The sequence below is a fragment of the Gymnogyps californianus genome, chromosome 5, assembly GCF_018139145.2.
Source record: "Gymnogyps californianus isolate 813 chromosome 5, ASM1813914v2, whole genome shotgun sequence".
Classification (NCBI taxonomy): domain Eukaryota; kingdom Metazoa; phylum Chordata; class Aves; order Accipitriformes; family Cathartidae; genus Gymnogyps; species Gymnogyps californianus.
This window is the reverse complement of record NC_059475.1, coordinates 26,588,903-26,609,656: the sequence shown is the minus strand read 5'-3', so window position 1 is coordinate 26,609,656 and position 20,754 is coordinate 26,588,903. Positions and strand designations below refer to the sequence as shown.

General features: G+C 33.7%; 1 protein-coding gene across 1 annotated transcript in view; it reads left to right on the top strand.

Moving 5' to 3' along the window:
• FUT8 (fucosyltransferase 8) overlaps positions 1-20,754 on the top strand; it is a 141,204-nt gene that overhangs the window by 94,981 nt on the left and 25,469 nt on the right. The window contains exon 8 of the mRNA XM_050898162.1: positions 6,325-6,562. Within this exon, the coding sequence (XP_050754119.1) occupies positions 6,325-6,562 (238 nt within the window). The remainder of the gene's footprint in view (positions 1-6,324; positions 6,563-20,754) is intronic.

Below are 20,754 nucleotides of genomic sequence, written 5' to 3'. Positions count from 1 at the left end.
AGATAAGGCTCCATGTCTCTCAAATCGAATACATAATATTTCTGACTAGGGAAAGAAGAAAATTTTCTTCCAGCAGCTGGGAGAAACTTCTGGGTTTTTTTTGTTTTATTCCCCCAAAGTATTGAGGGGAGCTGGTATGAAAAGGAACCATTACCATTTGCATCACAAAGAAAGGGGAATAGAAGGTGGTGTGAATTACAGTTGTGGTAACTAGGATGAGAAACACCTTTCCTTGACATCATTCTCTCAAAAAATGGGATTTTCCACAGAATTTGGGTGGGACTGTCTCCTCCAGCAGACTGTGTAGCATTAAGGAATAAAATATTTATTGAAAATATAAAAAAGAACACCTTTGTTAAGGAGCATCATACTGTGTTTATGAGGTTACTTTGTAATTTGTAGCAGACTGCTTGCCCACTCCACTCTAAACTGTCTTGATTCATTGAATGAGAGTACATTTCTCTAAACTTTTTTAAATTTACAAACAACACAGTCACTTTTCTTATAGTAACATGTATGTTAAGCAGCAGAGTTTACTTTTGCCAGTTTGTCATGTGTTTTGATGGCTAACTGCACACTTGAAAACAGTGGAAGGTGGTGAGGCATTGAAGCAGCACTTCTGACATCTTTCCCATCTGATCCTACTGACTCTGTGAATAGGCTAACCAAGAGCCATGGAGAAGAAGGTTCTTTGAGCACCAAGAGAAGTGGAAGATGGAGACCTGGAAATAGTCCTAAGACTATTTTTACTGTAGTCAAACAATGACAGGGAATGTTCCCAGGCACTGGAACATAATATTCTGTGCTGTTAAATTGTTAGAACAGTTCCTGGCATGCTTTTGACTCACATCAAGTAGCTTTCTCCCAAACAATTCTTTGGCTGTGTTTGAGACTTAGCACAAGACCCTTTTCATAAATCTGCTGTGTGTGGCTACCCTGTTTTAAGAGGTTTAGAAAGTTTAATAGCATGGATTCAGTCTTTTCTATGCCAGCTAGAATAAGTCTCAGGCACATTTGATTTACTACTATAGACTTTGCCTATGTTTCTGTGTTTCAAATTATCATGTTTCTAGCAATTTTGATTTGATTTGATTTTTGTTGCTATTGTTGTATGCTAGTAAAATGAATGTAAAAATACCACAAACTGTAATTTTGGAGTCACACATTACATTAAGAAAATACTGTGGTGTTTCATTATCTTTCAGGAGCTTATGGAGTTAGTGGAGTATGTTTTCATTTTACTCAAGAGTACTGAGTCACCCAACAGGAATAAGAAGCGAAAATGAACTCATGGTACAAATAATGTGCTAGAGAGCATTCTACCTATTGATTCTTTTGTTTAATATGCAGAGTTACGTGAACAGAGATATGGTCTGTTCTCACCATTCTTGTTGATGGTTCCAGTTAAAATATTGCTGTTTGTTTAGGGGAAAAATAAATACCTACTCAGTAATAGGTATTTCCTACTATAGCTATAATTTCACCTCAAAACTTTTTCCAGGTTTTCAGGTTTTTTACAAAACAATACTGATTTATTTTAATACTTCCCAGGATTTCAGTCTTTTTTGTTGTTATTTTTGTTTTAATTAGAGATAGAAAATTAAGACCAAAAAATTGATGCTTTTTAAACAATTTATTTAAAATATCTGACTTTAATACCATCAGTATTCTGCAAACTTTGTGCTAAACATTTTGAGACTAACAGCTGCAGAAGAATTTTACGCTATTAGCTCATACTCCAGTCATGTTATCTTTGATTGGATATTAAAATTCAGTGCAGATGACTGTAATCTACAATTTTGAGTTATGTACATGGGGGAAGACAGTCTTTAACACATATACACATATACAGTTGACTAATACCATTGAGTAACAAGATCTTGGAGTTACCACAGATAATTCTGTGAAAATATCATTTCAGTACTCAACAGTATTTAAACAATGCATCTGCCTCAAGGATAGACTGTGCAGTTCTAGTCCCTTAGTGTCAGAGAGGATATAATAAAACTAGGAAACTTGAAGAGGAAAGTAATGTGCGTGTTCAAATACATGAACCTGGTATCTCTGAGAGTAAAGACTAAATAGATGAAGATTTCAGTCTACTAAGAGAACTGAGAAAGGGATGTTATACATAGAGGTCTACAAAATCTTGAGTACCCTAGAGAACTTGAATAGGGAATGACAGTTTAGTCTCTTCTAAAGAAGACATACTTCAGTACAAGATTTGTACTGTGCTGCTTTTGCAGAATTAAGTTTAAGGTTGAATTTAACAAGGCTTACGTATTTGGGGCAGTCAGTCATAATAGCACGGAATCTGCTTCAGTCTTGTTAGTCTTCTTGTAAAGATTTAGTGGCAGCATTCCTTTGGTGAAACATAGGTACAAAAAATAGCTTTTAAATAATTTCATTTAAAGGCTAATGGTTCCTGTTTGGTATGTCTCAGTTAAAATAGTTTTTAAATGGATGCAAGAGAACAATTTTAGATTAGTCTTATGAAGATAAAGTAGGCACCCAAGTCAGTTATTCAAAAGAAGCGATTCAAGGATATTCCTTCAAACAGGCAAACCAATGCATGTTAATTAAATCCAAGACTAAACACTACTATTTGTCTCATTACTAATATGGTTTTGTAGGTCTGCAATCTAATAGGTGATTTCCCAGCTCCATTAGTAAAGGAGATGTCTGCCAGACTTCTGTAGCTCTGCTACACTCATATGGCCGGTGTACCTCATTACAAAGGTTGTCACGTACTACAGAAGAATTAGGGAGATACACTTCTTGCAGAGAAAACCTGGATATACTACTTTCCTTGTAATCTAGGTGGGAGAGGTCATTTGCAGCCTAAAGGACTGTAAAACTTCTTAAGGGAAGAAGGAGCTGGAATCTGCCAGTGCTTACAAGTAGGAAGTAATGGCATATTGCCTTTATTTGAGGGTTTAACTGTATCAATTTAGTGGAAACTCTGAATTTTTTGAGAGCAACAGTGTGTGCCCACTGTATTGGTGATGAAAGACCATCAAATCCATTTTCCCAGTTATAAAAATCCACTATTTTAGATGACATGTAACATTCTCTTCCACAGAAATACATAATTTTAACCATTTTACAGCTCTGAAAATTTTGAGTTGCAGTGTTCATAGAAGTAATTCTGAGAAAAATAAAAGGAGTAAACTCTGGCATGGCTTGATAATCTAATCTTCTACATATTGAAGTATGTTTTGTGTGCTTGGTCAGTTGGTTTTGTTCATTTGTTTGTGTTTTTGTGTGGGGTTGGTTTGTTTGTTCTTTAATGCAGTTGTATGGCTGTTACATTACAGAGCTCGACAATCCTGGAGGTCCCTTCCATCCCTCTCTTGATTATGTAGACAACTCAATTGGATATAAGAGTCTGTGATGAGCAGTGTAGTTAGGGATGAGAACAGACTGCACTACTTATTCAAATCAGAGATTTATAATCCTTTTCTGTGACTTTATGCCAGGAAGAAAAATCTTCTGTCAGTCTTCACTGGATTTGAAATTGACTGTTGTTATCCTTTATCAACTCAATACCTTCATGGGTTGCTTTGGTTGGCAGTTTTGGCTTTATGAACACACAAGCTATTCTGATGCATGCAACGTGATTGTAATTTTTCTTCCTTCTTGATCGTTATTAATTCCACTTTTTTCGGGAAATCCTAGTTGAAACTGCAATATATATAAGTATCTCTACTTTCTTTTTTTTTTAAGTTCTCAATAAATAATTTAAACTCAAATACTGCATTGTCTTAAAATTTGAGTATAGCAATTTGAAAAAAACAGTTATAAAGAAATCAGCTTAACTAGCTTTCTGTTTAAGTCACAAACTAGTATTAATATATGTACTTCCTAGTTAAATCTACAAGTAATGTTAAAACCCAAGTAAGTGCATTATATTAACATTGATAAGCAGTCATTGTGTCAAATTATGGTTTTTTATGTGATTCCTACTTGATTTCCATAATATTGTTAATAAGCTGTTATATAAAACTGGCATTTGCGTGCAAGAAAGTTAGAAGGGCACACCTTATCAAAGTTTACACAACTTCAAATATGTCATCAATTAAATGCTTTCATTTTCAAGAGGCCACAGGCATTTGAAGGTAATAGAAAGTGTAGAAAACATTATCTACTGGTATTTTGTAAAAATTCTCAGAGATTATCCCTTTCAAAATAGTTAGGAAAAAGTTAGTTTCAGTAAGAATTTTTGCTATGTGGAAAAAAATGGGAAGACAGTCTTAATAACATGCTTTATGGCCCTGTTGACATCTCTAATATGTCTATTGTTCCTTTTTGCATGCTTTCTTTAAAATCAAGATTTTTTAAATGTTTCAACAAAAGTATATTGCAAAATCATTAATTTATTTTAAAAATAAATTAAATAAAATTCTGTCTAAGCCAACTGATATCTTGTGACAGACTTGTATGTCCTACTTTTTGATAAATACGTTTTGCTAATAGTTTACTTTTGGTCATAATAGTTCTTTTTACAATCTAGTTATAGTATGTTACACAATGGTATTAAAACTCTTCTGCGATTGTCTGTATAAAGTATGAATTATTATTATTAACTAGCAGTTAAAACATCTAGACACATCTTTCGAAAATAGAAGTAAAACAGATAAAAACCCACAAAATACAAATTTTCAACTTCTACAGCTGAACACTTATGTATGCTTCTGACAATTCTCTAAATGACAGAAAGAAGCTTCTTATATTTTTTATTGGCCTAATATTTCAGTTTAAAAAATAGCAACATAATAATATACACTATTGTCTTTGGTTTTTAAGCTTAAGTCTTTTCTACACAGTAACAGTTAACAGCAGAAAATGATTCTACTTGCACCTGCTATCATTGCACTTCATTGTGTGGTGTAAATATGTCTGTGGATTTAGGGAGGAGATATTGTTTCATGGAATTCTTTCTTTGTGGACTTGCACACAATACTAGAAACCCCCTCTTTCTCTCTTAAAAGACTGTGGGAAGTAGATTTGTTATAGTCTCAAAGATACCTGTTAGATTTACTCTCAAGTTATCCATTAGATTTGTGATAGCAAGAGTACTGGTCTGAGGAACAAAAATTAGGAATGGAAATTTTACTTAATTTATTGTTTTTCATAGCTAGTTAGGCTTTGAATCAGATGTTTTTTTCCTTAAAATGAAAAAAAATCAAACACTGAAGTAGCACATGTTGTGGGATTTGTTGTTTTTTTTCTTTTTTTTTTTCCAGATCTGAACTATTCTCCTCTCCTTTATACAACTGAATGCACAAATTAAAACTTTGTTAAGTATTTTAGGAGTCAGAATATTCAGATTATCTTTAAGATCACTTGATGGAGAGATCTCAGTTCTCCAGATGGTGATTGTTGGTTTTTGGAAAGACCGGATTTGTTGCAAATTTACAGAAAATTTTATTTGAAGTTGTTTAGATGTGAGAGGAACAGAATTTATATTGGTGCTCAAATATCAGTATTCCCGCAGCTTAACTGAAAACTAACTTTTCATCCTAGAGATTATAAAAAACCTTTTTGGAATGCAGAAGTATGTCTAGAGACAGGCAAGTATGAATGTGTATAGCAAAGTACTATATTTGACAGAAAAAAAACCTTCTGTAGATTATGTTGTTGTGTTGTCCACATGCCTAAAAATATTTGTTAGTTTGTACTTTTAAACATAGCATTCACATCATGTAGACATTTGCCTCCTTTGTTGTTGTTTCTTGGATTGTGGAAGTGTAGTATATTATTTTATTGAGAGTGCAAGCAGATTAAAATACTGTCTTTTATCAGTCTGCTCAGGTATGTGTTTTATATTCCGTATTTGGTACGTGGTCAGTTAGTCTGGGAAGCAGTCCATGAATAAGCATTTGTTTTATTCTGTATCCTGTAGACAGGTGGAAATTTGCTTCCCTTGTATGACATGCATGCTCATTGAAAGAGAACTAACAGACTTGGAAAAATGCCAAAGGAAAAAGCATTCCAACACTGAGAATCATGTTGATGAAATGGGAACTCTGAGTCCAAATGTTAGCTTATTCTGACAGATTTACAGATGAGAAAGTAATGTAAAATCTTGAAGGTATTCTATTTTACATTAGGATGGTGAAGTATGTTCAATAACTGTTCATGTTCACAGTGAAGAATTCACATAAAATTTTCATGGAGCTGAAGCTTACTCATCCATTTTAATACGAGATATATTATAGCAGGATGGCTTGTGTGATTTATGACATTTGTCAGTTTTTCAGAAAAAAGTATGCCTTTGTGTATATCTTCTCTTCAGCTTCACTTTTTCATCCATACTTACAGAACCCGAAGGATTGCAGCAAAGCTAAGAAACTTGTGTGTAATATCAACAAAGGCTGTGGCTATGGTTGTCAACTTCATCATGTAGTCTACTGCTTCATGATCGCTTATGGCACTCAGCGAACACTCATTTTAGAGTCTCAGAATTGGCGCTATGCTACCAGTGGCTGGGAGACTGTATTTAGGCCTGTAAGTGAGACATGTACTGACAGATCAGGTACCACCACTGGACACTGGTCAGGTAAGACTTAATAACTCAAATAATTTCTCTTTGTTTTTTGCAGCTTCATTCACATAGAACTATTTTGATACCTCTTTCTTTAATGTTATATGGAGCATAATAACTATGACTGCAATTGTATATGTAAGCATCTTTTAAATCTTATTTTTGCATTGTATTGAAAAAAATATTATCCTTATTAAAATATCTCTGCTTTCACATTTTTTGTATTTCAGATTTAAATTATAATCCTTCAGCAGTCTGCCACTGTGTTATGTGCCAGATACGAATCCAATTTTTATGGGAAGAGAATATTAAATAGAGGCTATTGTTGGTAAACTTTAAAACAATAAAGCATGTTTCAAATATAAAGCAGAAGAAATACAAAGAAAATGGTATCCAATAGTCATTCACACACCAATAAAATAATGAAATAATTGAAACAATTTTTAATGTAAACTGAACTGACTCGAAATTCAGGTTGTAAAAACAGTGGCAATGTTAAATACCTTTTTATTTGTAGATCAGTAAGTTGGTCCGTTCTTATACTAGGCTGAACAATTTTGCTAGAATTACTAGATGGTCATTCGTGTTTGGAGGATCGGATAGCTTTGTCTCAAACAGCATTCATTTTAATGGAGTTCTCGCAGTCAACATCTTGAAGAGTTATTAATATCTGCATGGTTTTATAGTTTTTTCTATATATTTAAAACATTTTTCAGGTATTTGTCAAAATTGAGTAGGTATACAGCACAATTGGAGATGGCTGGCAATATGCTAACTTTTTGCTCTCAATTTACGATAAATACTAGGAAGAATTTTTTTACATTAAATTTCTGCACAGGTAATTTTTATGTGAACAATTTTAAAACATTCATTTTATTGACTCTTCCTCTTTTGTTAGGCATACTTATTTTTTCTAAGTCTGTAGTTGGTATTACAGTGGGAGTTTATAAATGTTACAATAAATGCAGGGAAGACACAGCTGATCAAAAAGAATACAACTGACTGGTCTTACCCAAGACTAGGTAAATTTAGTGAGATGTCTTCATTGATTAAAGGAGATTCTTAGAGAAAACATAATTAAACAATTGGGTTAGAGAGCGGTGAAATGTTAATTTTAATAATATATTATTGACAATTATAGTCCACATAATTATTGGACGAGTAGATAAACTAACAATGGGTAGAGAATGAGCTAAGCTATGGACAAAAACAATTTAGAGTGGGAAAGAGTAAGGGAGATATTGTGCCACTTTTTAGGCTTTAGCTGTTTTATTTATCAATGCTGATGCAAATTTGGATCGTTAGCATGTGGCACATTGATCTTATCCCAGAAAGGAATTTTGGCTCAGTAACTCTCTGCTTAAGGGCAGATAAGAAGGACTGATACTTTTTATTATTTATGTTAGTTGTATGTACAGACTCAAGAACAGACTCAAAAATTTCTTTCCACTATGTCCTGAAGGATGTATTTGACAGCAGCAGTTGTGACTGGGATTTCATTGGGACATTTAAAAAATTTGTAGGGATTTTCAATAGATGATTGTGTAGACTACACTCATCAGTAAGAGACAGTGCACTGATGAGATGTTATTTTAGCATACAGTTTTCTCATTAGAACTACAGGAGATACAGCATGGCTTTTGCAGACCAGTACTATCCCAGTGCCATAGAGACAAATACAGTTTGTCTGTTTGGAAAGCAAGCAGAGCTTTTCAATTCTAGGTTGACAGAAACTAGTTTCCGCCCCACCGTCTTCATTCTTCCTCTTCTGTTGACTACCCCTGATACACAGGTTTTTGGATGGTGTGTAAAGTTAGATGCAGGGAAGAATGGCCAAACCTCCAAATCATCAGAGACTGTACCCTGTACCCTAGAGTCACAAGAAATATTCCCCTTCCTTCATTTCTGAAAGGTACAGGGTTACACTGTATTTTAGGAGAATTCTGAACTAGTCACTGGGCTTGGAAATTAACATCAATGCTAGATGAAAAGAAAAATGTAGATGTTAATTCCTTCACTGCATCTGTCTTTCTATCTTTGAAATGGTGGAACATGTGGCCAGTCCCATAGTTACTTCCAGACAGGGAAAAATTGTCTGTTCGGACAAGTGTCTCGGGTTTCAGTTGTCATTCCATAGTGATTGTGCTTCTCATAGTTTCTTAAATTATTTAAGTCCTCAAGCCTATTATAGGCAGAACTGATACCTTCCAAGGATTTCTAGTTACATATAGTGGAAGTGTCTGTATCTTCAACAATTGTACTACTTGGAATGATTGCTTTATAGTTGTTTTACTTCCTACTGAAAATTCTTGGGAGTTGTGTTGTGTGCTAGGATTTGTTAGTTTTTTGAGAGCGGAGTGTTGTTTTGTTTGTTTCTTTTGTGTTCCTTTTTTCCCAGAGAATCAGTAACATTTCTTATTCATGTTGGATCCAATAGTACTTGAAGATCTTTGTTATCTGGCTGATTAGCAGTTTAGTGAGGAATTGTGCCCTGGAGGATATGTGAAGGAAGGAGAATTGCCTATGCAGTGGACAATTCAGCCCAGGGCCTATTTGAGTCCAGTTATAACAAGAATTAAACTTCGCAGAAGTTTCCTTGATCCGGCACATTGTATATGTGTAAGTGTCAACCAGATCTCATAGTTTCCACTGTTGTCTCTGTGGAAAAGGTTTTACAAATACTTTTCTACTTCAAAATATTCCTCCAATTAACTGTAGCTTCTTAGAAGGTTCAGATACGATAACCTTGCTGAATTCAGAGGAAGGCAGGGCAGGGTAAAATGTTGTAGGGAACGGTAGTTTAGGATAAAATACAGAAACACTACTTGCCTTTCCAAAGCAAGCACGCGTCTCTAGTTCTGTAAGCTAGTCTTTTGTCTTCTGTCGATGGTAAAGAACATTTCCAAGTCCTTATTTTAGATACCACACCAAGAACAATGCTGATTAAAAGCAAAACCTTTTCATTGTAAGGATAGCCAAAAAAGTTCCCTAGGGGAGGGTGTGCAGTCTCCATCTTTGGAAGCTTTCAAGACCTGTCTGGCTGAAGCCCTGAGCAACCTGTTCTGGTCTCATGGCTGAGCCTGCTTTGAGCAGAAGTTTGGAGTAGATGTCCTCCTGACCTATAAACCATGTGATCTGGACAAACTTAGTAAATGAGTTCGACTGTGGGAAGTGTTGATTATGACTAATAATAACGTGGTCTTTTATCCTAATGAACTGGCACTGCCCAGAACCAGCTGCTTTAGAAGAAGGTGAAAGTACAAGAACAGCAGCCAAATAAGGGGTAAGCAGTGTCAAAGAGAAATTCCTGCAAAGGGTCAGTTCCTCCTATTTTGGTTACACATATGAATCCTCATACATGCAGGTGAATCTTACATCTTTCTCCATGTAGTTGATAGTCAGAACATATCAAAATCTTCAGTCTTCTCAATAGGACACTGCATACCCAGTGCATATGGAATCTTAAAGAATTTAACTATTAAAGTCTTAGAGATCTCACATTAACTTTTTCGGATTTACAAATTGGTTTGTAAACATACTTGTGTGTTTATCCATTGAAACAACATTTACACATTGAAATAACATCTGTTCTTCAAAGCGTCAAGATGCTACGAAACTTTTATTTGAAAATTCTAGCGGTTTTGTGAATGAGAATTTTTTTCCAAAAATTAATTCTTAGAAATGGTTGAATGTTTTCTAAAAATAAGTAGAAATGGAAAACTGACATTGAAAACTTCAGCTGAAGTTTTATTCATGTTTGGCAAAGTTAGTAACTGAAACCACCATCTAGGCATGGTTCTGGGCAGATTGCTCTATGTGACCCCGGAATTTAGTTGGAGGCAGTTTTGTGAGCCTTGCATTTAGCATAATAAGCTGTAAACCAGTGTTCTGGAGCACTTATGCACATGTGGCTTAAAAAGACTATATATTTTCATAAAAATCTGTTAAAATAGATCATGATTTCCTGCAATATGGGCTCTTGCTGATGAAAGTACAAATAATGTTTCCTTTTACCTCCCTACAGTTTGTTGTTTGTTTTTTTTTTTTTTTTAAATTAGTTGCTAGGTCAGTATGAATAGTTTGAAGGCTGAACACATGAAATATCTTGATGTGATCAAATTTTTTTAAAATTAATGAATGCCACTTATTTGAGTTTTGATGTTCTAGAGATATAAGACATTCAGCTATGAAAGATGATCTTTACATGGTTAGCCTGCTGGCTAGCCACACACACTATAAACTGTGTTAAATTCTAATCTTCTGCAATGACATGATCACTGAGGAAGAATGATACTGACAATCGATCTCTTAGTAGCTTCAATGTGGCTTCAGTAGGAATCTTCACTGGATACTTAAATGCCAGTAAATTTGAAAGACATTCTGTCTTGCTGAAGATTTCTGTATATTTTTTATGTCTTTCTAAAATTATATAGATTTTGATTTTCTTTTTTTTTAATTGTCTGTACCTTTACAGGGACAAATAATTCTGAAATTCTTAACTGTAATTAAAAAGTTTGTCTGCAAAACAACACCTTTAATTTTTTTTTTCGCTACAGCTTCTGAAATCAGCATGGGATTTTCTAGATTTTCAAAATAAATGTATAAAAATGCATTGACATTTATAAATTTCCATTTCTCATAAACTAAATGTTTCTCCTACGTAGTGTACTTACTATGCTGTGTATATGGGGTTTTAATAAAAGTGTTTTAATTATGTATCAAAATATTCATACAAGTGAATACTTATAACAAGATATCAGTGTAAACTACAGAAACAGGCCAAAAAGTCAGAAAATTATATCATCTTAAAGAATTACTTTCATGTAATTTGCAGATCTGCATAGATAATAATTTAGTAAATTGTGCTTCATGAAAAAATGGTTTAAATCTGTACGTTTATCTTCTTTTTGATTAAATTGCCTCTGCTTGACACTTTTATTTTAGTTGTATTAGCAACATAAAGTTTTGAGGTTTCTGAAGTCTACCTTCAGCAAAACAATTTAGACAGTAATCTCTTCTACAAAGAATTAAGAGGCTTATATGAGCTGAGAATATATATTTTTAAAAATATTATTGGTCCAGTCTTCTTCTAACTAGGCATAAAAGCTAAGCTTGACTGTTTCAGAAGAAATTAGCATGTTTTTGGAATTTGGGAAGTAGGGTGAATTTTAATAAGTAAGCTGACATTGGTCTGATAGCAAAAGATTAGTAAGGCATGTTCTTATCTGTGTGGAGAATTAGGGGTCGTCTCATCCCTTGTCATCTCTGGCAGGAATTGTTCTTTGCATTTGACATGGTATTCCTACAAGTCAAGTTCAGTTATTCTAGCTTAAATATCTTCAAAGATTGAGAATTCTGTGGCAGGTTTTTGCAAATACAGCAGTTACTTTACACTGTGGCATAGTTTTCCCTTTTCCTTTGTTTCACTCACTTTCATACTGTCATTCTAGAGAAAAAAAACAATCTTAATAAGAGGTGGTTGTATGCATGTTCTTTTTAAGTTTAAAATTATACCTTGCCTGCAATTGTAACTTACTTGTAGTTCATTTTTCCTTGATATCTATGGCCAAACTATTTATGAATAATTTAGGTAGGAATTGTTATAAGAAGCATGTATGACTTCCTAGTAATAAGAGCCAAAATATAGAGAACTTGTGAAGACATATTTATCATTAAATTTTTGATTAATTTTCTTTAAAATAGCTAGTTATATTGAGCATGAATATTTTTATTTGCCAGGTCATAATGTTCTGTTATCATTGCAACATGCTAAAACAGGGTAGGCCTCTTCTTATCATTTTTTACTTGCTGATTTATAATGTCGTGGTGGCATTCTCCAATAATACATTGAAGGAGGGCTATAAAATAACTAGATAAAAAAAATGGAACCATACAATAAATGGGAAAAGAAAACAGATTAAGAGAAAGGACAGATTAATATACGGTTAGAAGTCATATCTGCATTACATGATGGGGAATGAAGGGATGTGGAGGTAAAGAAGCCATCTACATATTTTAAATAACAGTGTGTGCTCCTTTCCATAAGGCCTGCGAACCAGTAAGATGAAAGATAACTTGAAAAAGGAAACCTGAAACAAAGTTTCCTGCAGTTACCTTTGAATATTGACTTTGCTGGCTCTAGCCATGGTCTGACGAATGAATGCTTTTAAGAGAGGGGTAGCCAGAGGGGAAAAAATGGCAGAGCTCTTCATTTGGTGGTAGTGCCAGCTTTTAAGTACTCATTGAACTATAATCTTAAAATATGAATTAACTAATATGTTTATATGTATAATTCAAGAAAGAGGATACTGTGGGTACACAAAATTAATTTTTAATTTATTAAAGCCAATCAGGCAACAGTAATCAAAAGGACTAAATGAAAATTGCAAACTCAAACCATAAAAAGTTCTGCAGAATTAATTGCAATAAATAAAAAACTTTCATTCCATGAACTAGATCTTCCTTGACAGTAATTTTTCTTTTACGTAAATCAGATGAATATTTAGTATTAGCCTAAAAAACCCTTTAACTTGCATGCAATTGTATGAATTATGTTTTGCTCGCATATCTCACTCTTCTTTATAAAATCTTGCAGAAAAAATTGATCCATTTCTGTTTCTAATTCTTAATATCTTTTTATACACTGACTTTCATTATTTACATTTTAATTCAAGCAAATTTATGTTACTGTGAAGCATACTGGGGAATGGTGATTTGAGAGAACAGAGCAGAACAGCAATCTGTCTTGTATTTTCCCTTTGTTTCAGTTGTGTTAATCTTGAAATCAAGCTACTGATATTGTGTAGATTTTTTTGTTGTGAAGGTACTTTGTAAGATGCTCTATACAAAGACATTTGTGTACGTAAACATGAAAACATATTTGGAATGTGGTAACTCTTAAAAGGACCTTAGAATTCTAATGAGGTAGGTCTGAGTTTCGACAGCAATGCAGTAGCCTAAGAGAGCAAAGTGTGATCCTTATTTATGTGTAAGTGGAGGGTTATTGAATAGTAGCAAGAAGTTATTTTTGCCTTGCAGAGGAATGGCCAGGCTGCAGCACGCTGCCTAGTTTTGTTATCTGGCCTTCAGAATGGATATTGATAAATATGAAAGGATTCTCAGAAAGAACTACACTGATTCAAGGCCAGAAAAATCTGCTTTACAGTAAGAGATTAAAGAACATAATTCAATTTAAAAATGAAGCACATTTAAAAAGGTGGTCCTGACACATTTTATAGGCATTTCTATATGGGAAAAATTTCTACTTTTAGACAAAAGCATGTGGCTGGACAATTCAGATTGGAAATAAGGTCTGTTTTTTGCAGAAGGTTTGGCTGACTACTGTAATAATTTATTCAGGAGACATGGTAGATTCTCCATCAGTAAGTCTTCATTTCATCAAGATTGTACATGTTACTGAAAACCATGAATTAACTCCCTTTCAATCTTTTAATATTTTGCATGTGTGGCATAGAAGGTTATTGTGATTTCAGTGACCCAGTTGAAGCTGCGATCTGGTATACAGTAAACAGGCTAGGATGAGGAAGGCTGAATAAAACCATCAGCAACTGAGTAGCTATGCCTTGGGTAAGCACAAGTAGGGTCATTTATTTTAAACAGTCCTTCACCTGCTGTTGCTCAAGAGATTGGAACAGCAGAAAAACAAAAGGGAAAAAAAAGTTGTCACATTTTTTAAAATGTGTATTTTACTTTTTTGAGCGAGGTGAGTCAATCCATGAAAAGAGACACAAGGTATAACTAAAGAGTTAGATGTTGTCTTTGAGCACATGGCAATCCTTTTTCATTTTCAAATATCAGATCAGTGCTTAACTTTATGAACAAAACTGTTAGAATAAATGAAGCAAAGCCTTGGAGACAAATGGAAGTCAAATTCATTTAACCAGCTGATCTTACAGTGAAGGAAAACACTACATATATAGAGAGATGGGATGGAGAGGGAGAGAGATTGATTTGTGTTATTGAGCCTACTTTATTATACATCATGTCTTTGAAGTCATTGCAAATCTCCTATCAAGAGTTAGAGATGGTTATAAATTCTGGAAAAAGATCTTTTCTAATGGTTAAAAATTGACTTCAAAGTTAAGGTGCTTTGGAACATTTTGAAATTCTCTTCTGATTAGAAGTCTTTGAGTCAAAAATATTCTGAGTATATAATATTCAGAAATAAAAAGGAAACTGATAGAGGTGAATTCAAAATCACACAGAGGGTAATGAGGCAAAGATTTCAGTATATTCCAAAAGCAATTACGTTCTTTCCTGGAAGAAATTACATGTCATGAGACATAAGTAAAAGAAATTGCCTTTTTTTTTTTTTTTTTTCTTTTTTTCATTGACATATGTTTATGCTAATGTTATCATCATCAGACCAGGTAAAAGTACTGTATGTCTTTTTCAGTTTTAGCACTTCTTAAGTTAAGAATTAAGCATACAACATTTTTTATCATTGCAAGTCAGTATTTAGTGTTGCTTTTTATGAATTTTACATCCTTTATAAAATAGAAGTCGATGCTTTCTGGATCTCAGAGAAACTGAACAGCATGCTTTGCTGTAGCTTTACAAGTAATTTAAAAGACCATTTGTGATCCTGTTTTGAACCATGGGTAGAGAAGATTGTGGGTTTTTTCTACTATGAACTGATTCTCATTAACTTTTATTCACATAGAAAATAGTTTCTGGAAAGTTAAGGTCTTCTCATATATGTAAAAAAAAAAGATCTTCAGAATACTGTAAAGAAAGTTGTGTTTAGAAGATATCTGGTAACGTAATTGAACTCAGTTCCAACATTCATGTGTAATAAAAAGAAAACTGTTAAATATATTTATGATTTTTTTCCCTTTATCCTTCTTTAAAAAGGGTTTACTTATATAGATTGTCTACCCATTGCAGTGAAAGTGAAAAGTCCAGGCTTCCTTTAGCCCTAAAATAAGTTAAATTGTAGCCCAAAAGTACATTATTTATTTTTAACTATTTTTAAATTCTTGCTACAGCTTTTTGCTTGTTATGAAAATGTGGCTGTCCAAAATCAGAAAAAAAAGTATTTAGAGTTCATCTTAAGAATGTATTAGTTATTGTCATAGCTGCATTTATACAATATAGATCATTGTCTGCAAATTGGAAAATGGTGTCTGTAATTATTGTTTCTGTTACAGAAGCTCCTAAAAGCCTTGTTGCGATAGGTATTTTCCAGGGAGATAGTATTACAGACTGTAAAATCTTGCAATTAGAATTAGAACCAATAAGATAGACACAGCAGAAGATATTAGTAGGGTGAGTAATTTTATACCTAGGGAAATCTGTATGAAGACATTTAACTCTTGGCTTAATTTTTAAATATAATATGCAGCAAAGTTATTCATATTTATAATCCCATTCTGCTGTTTAGTAGCCTGGCATTCATTGCAGACATAGCAGAGAAATGAAGATACTTGCGAAAGTAATTTCTATACCTGGTGGGAAGTAGGACCAAGTAGTAAAATACAGAAGCAGGTTTTGAAAAAAACCAGCATTGTCCTGTTCAGAGACCTGAGAATAAAAAAGAAATCTTCAGAAGGACTTTTGGTGTGGAGGGACTACAGGCAGAAGGAGTAGAAGTGTTACAGTCAGAAAATGCCTGGATGATGTCGCAACATTAACTTAAATGCTGTGAGTATCAACATACAGGTATTAGTTATCTCCTTAACAATTCATAATTAACTTGGTGTTACTCAACTTGTCCTTTATATGTTATTATATTATTTGCTGTGTCAGCTTTATATACGGTTCCATCTGTTAAAAACATTATGCCATTTCAAGAATGAACAAGACTCTAAAAACTGAAAACCATATACCAAGGTGCTTCTGGGGTGTGAATTTCTTACCACTGCTGGGAAGATAATGTTGTAGCAATGAAGTCTTGTCCATGTCAGTTTTTTAGATATGAACATAGTAAGAATTTCAAGAATACTATACATACTTTAAAAAAGAAAACATAAAACGGTAGTGTTTTTTATTGTTATAGATACTCTCTTCAGTTGTTGCAACCTGTATTACAAGTACAGCACTTCACTTCTTGGTATTTTTTTAGGTGCAGTCATCTACATTGCTGCAGTCATTAGCCATTGTCCAGAATTATTTTTTATGTTAAAATTCACTTTGTGCACTTCTCTGCTTCATATTTTGTCAGTTTAGGAAAACTTCTAAGACTGAGGATAATTTTCCAGCAAATTTTATGGCCAGCATTGCACTTAGGATTATTCTGTCCTTAAAACCCCATCCCCATTTTCTCCTACTTATGGGATGAAACACTAGAAGGATAAAGGAGAAAAGATTAGAACTGAAACATTCTTTACTCCATGATAGCACTCTGGAAGAATATTGCTGAATTAACAGAATAAACGGAACATTAATGTTACGTAGCACCCATTTATTAGAGTAAGCTTGATATATAATGAATATTACCAGTTGTAGTTAGCTAATTATTTGTGGATAGTAACGGCTGTTGAAAGATTTTGTTTTTAGCTGTGGGTCTAAAGCGTAACTGCTTAGGAAGTCAAGTGTGCTGCTGGAAATTGCATTTTGTTGAAGAATGCAATTTTTAAATTGTTATTATTATTTACGTCATTAACTTTTTTGCAAATTGTCTAAAAACCCTATGTACAATGCAAAACATTCAGATATTACTGCAGGATATACCTTTATTACAATACTGTGAATCAATAATAATCCAATATTCTAAGAAAACCTTTATTACATAGTCTCATATTTCTTGTCATTACATGTTTGTGAATGCCATCTCATCTAACATATTAAATTGCAGTTCCTTATGCAAGTGAAGATACTGAATTTTAAGTTCTTGGGTGCAAGTCACTGTTATAGTTGTGTTACTTTCCATTATTTTATTTTTTTAAAACCCATAATCATGCAGGAGAATATGAGATTAGTTTACATGGAAAGACAGTATAGTATCTCTCACAATACCTCTTGCAACATGCCTTAAAGTTTGGGTTGAATAGTATGCATTCCAATTAACATTTTAATTTTACTTTTTCCCACTGTTGGACATAAAAACTAGCTGCTGTTATCTTAAATAAAATCTGCATATAATCTCTTTAGAGCATATACTGGATTAATTTTTTTTTTTAATTTCATAACCTTGATTTTCTTTTTTTAATGCGTGTACATACAGTATCTTGTCAATAGTTGACATGTTCCAGTGGAAATGTGTTAAGACATTTGGCTTTCTTTATTGTTATACCACTCTTCAGCATTTTTTAGCTACAGTGGAAGTTTAGTTAGGCGAGAAGACTAAATAAGAGAAACCAGATAAGTGTATTTGGTAGGGGAAAAAAAAATCTGAAGTGGCCATCCAATTATCTAAGGGCAAATAAAAAAGTTATCTTTGCATCTTAGAAATCTTAGAAAGCAGAATTCAGGTAAATCAAATTTAACTTGCATGAGGGTAGGGATTTCTCAGTTTAGGATACTGCGTATCATTTGTAAGGTTACATGCTGTGTGTGCATCTCTCAGACCTCAGAAACAAAGTACTCTCTTTGAGATAGAGGGATGAAACTGAGAAAAAAAGGGGAGAGAAACATAATTGAGACTTTCAGTGATATCATAGGGTTGCCTTCAGCTTGCCATTCTGGTCTTGTTGTGGAGGAACATTTTCTGCTAGGGTGATAAGAAGGTGCCAGAAGAAGCAGGAGTCTACAAATAGAATGGGAGGCTGAAACTCCTGATTTGAAATGTGTGTATAGCCAGAACAGCGTATCAGAAACTCACGGAATGTTTCAGTACTCACAGTAATTTATGTGAGAAGAACAGATGATGTCATGCAGCAGATGTATAGCCACGTCTGCTTAAAATAACAAATAAATAACATTAAATAAAAAGAATCCAAGCAATCCACTATAATGTTTCATTTAAGAAAGGGAGCTACATAAAAAAAAAGTCAGACTGCTTATAAAAAGAAACTAAATGCTTGCAGGCAGCGTGGAGATTACATAAAACATGGACCAAACTCATACCACCTGTCAAAAAACCCTTTTTTTCTAAAAGGCAAATATGATGAAGTTGCTTGACGTTGTTAAAAGGCATTTTAAAAAACCCCAACAAACCAAAACCCAAACAAATTTTGTACAAATAATAAAAACAGGAAAGAATATAATTTCTAGCAAATTACATGTGAAAATGTGGTAAGGAAGGCCAAAAAAGATTTTGAGGAGAAGCTTGCTAAAGGCAAAAAACCTACTAATAAATCCTTTTTCAAACACAACAGAATAAGAAAGCCTGCCAGAAAATCTAGAGGGCCAATAGATGACCAAGAGATGAAAGGAGCACTGAAAGAAGACAAGACTGTAGTACAAACTAGAAAAGTCTTTCATACCCACATTCATTATAGAAGAGCTTAGGGAAGCTCCCATGCTGGAATCTTTCTTCATAGGGGACACATTGGATGCTCTTTCTCAAACAAGTGTCATTGAAAGCATTTTACAACAAAAAGTTTAGTTTATAATTGCTATTTGTTTATAATTGCTTTTCTTTATAATTGCTGTTCTACAGAACAATAGAAGGTGGCTGAAGGAATACAAATTTTCAAAAAAGGTTCCAGCAAATCACAGACTCTGTATTGGACAAATGGACGGAAATAGTAATGAAGAATCGATTTAGAGAATACACAGAAAAATATGTTACAGTGGAGACAAGTAAATGAGAGTTTTATAGAAGGAAATAATGTCTCAAAAATTTAGTAGATTTATTTGAAAGAGGCGAAAAATATGTAGATATGGAAGACTGAGTTCATTTAATATCTCACACTTCAAGAAAGCACTTCAGAAGGATTCCCCAGATGTAAACTACCATGAGATAGAAGAGGAGCTCCTGAGGTATATAAAATTGGGTTAAAAGAAACTTCAGAGGGAAAGAGTAGAAATTAATGATTAATTTTTGTTAGAGGGGTAAGTCACCAGCAGAGACTGATGCAAACTTTACACTTCAACATATTCATATATCATCTGGCAAAGAGATAGAATGTGAGATGGCAATATTTCTAATGAAAATAAGGCATTTTGGTTAGTGAAGGTGAAAATTCTTTCTGAAGAGTTACGGAAGGCTCTTGTAGTAGTAAGTGACTGCGAAATAAAATAGAAGATAAAAGTTTGTGTTGATAAAGACCAGATAATGGGGAAGAACAGCCCTGAACTATACATTCAGTGGTGAGATCTGACTATGTATTGCTATTTAGGAAGTGTGGAAGCACATCCAGTGGTCAGTATGCCGTAGTAACATGTTTGCCTAAACACTTGTGCTTAAACTTAGTGCGTGATTAACATTTGCTTTTCAATATTTCAGCTTCAGTATTAGAGAGTGCCTGTTTAAATGGTAATACTAAAGGAACTGGGTGGCTCAATTAATGTACAGTGAGAATAAGGTTTTTCCTTTTCAGATCGCAAGTTCATATCTATAGTTCAAAACCAGTCTGACTGGGTGTTCGGTTGCATCTCTGAAATAAGTATATGGATTTCTTGAGCCACTGCTGCTGTTGACCCCTATTTTGGCAGCCTTTCCAGAAGCAGAAAGGCTTGCATGAACAAAGCAGGTTGAATTCTATTGTCCCCTCTCTCCCAAGTTCAGAGTAAAGCCCTGTTGATGATGTGTTTTTGCCAATATTTTACATTTTTTGTGTTTAAGTAGAAAACCACATACTTCAGTTTTCTGCACAGCTGTTTTCACAAGAATACCATTTTCTTTCAGAAAAATATGAGGAGAAAGTATATAAATAGCTGAAACTTTTTCACAAAGAATGTTAAGTGTGATCAGTATTAAAATCAAGTAGCTGTACACTGTCATTCTGCTTATTCCTGAAAGATCTAATGATCTGAAATTAGAATTATGGGAGATGCAGTCATTTCTTGTAACTAGCTTTATTTCTTTTGTTTATACATAGAAGAATGTTTGCCTTTGGTCTTTCAGTGTGTTTGGGTGGGGTTGTGGTTTTTTTTTTTTTTTTTGTGTAGCAGTACTTTTAACATTGTCTTACGACTTGTGACACAAAGTTCACTTGTGCAATCCCAAATCTGCCATACTAAACTAAATCCATTTGTATTTTAATAAGTTCTTTATAAAATATATCTGTGTGCTCTTTCACACTGTAATCAATCAAGCCCACAATATTGAATGTTGATTCCAATTAAGCCATTGTCCTGGT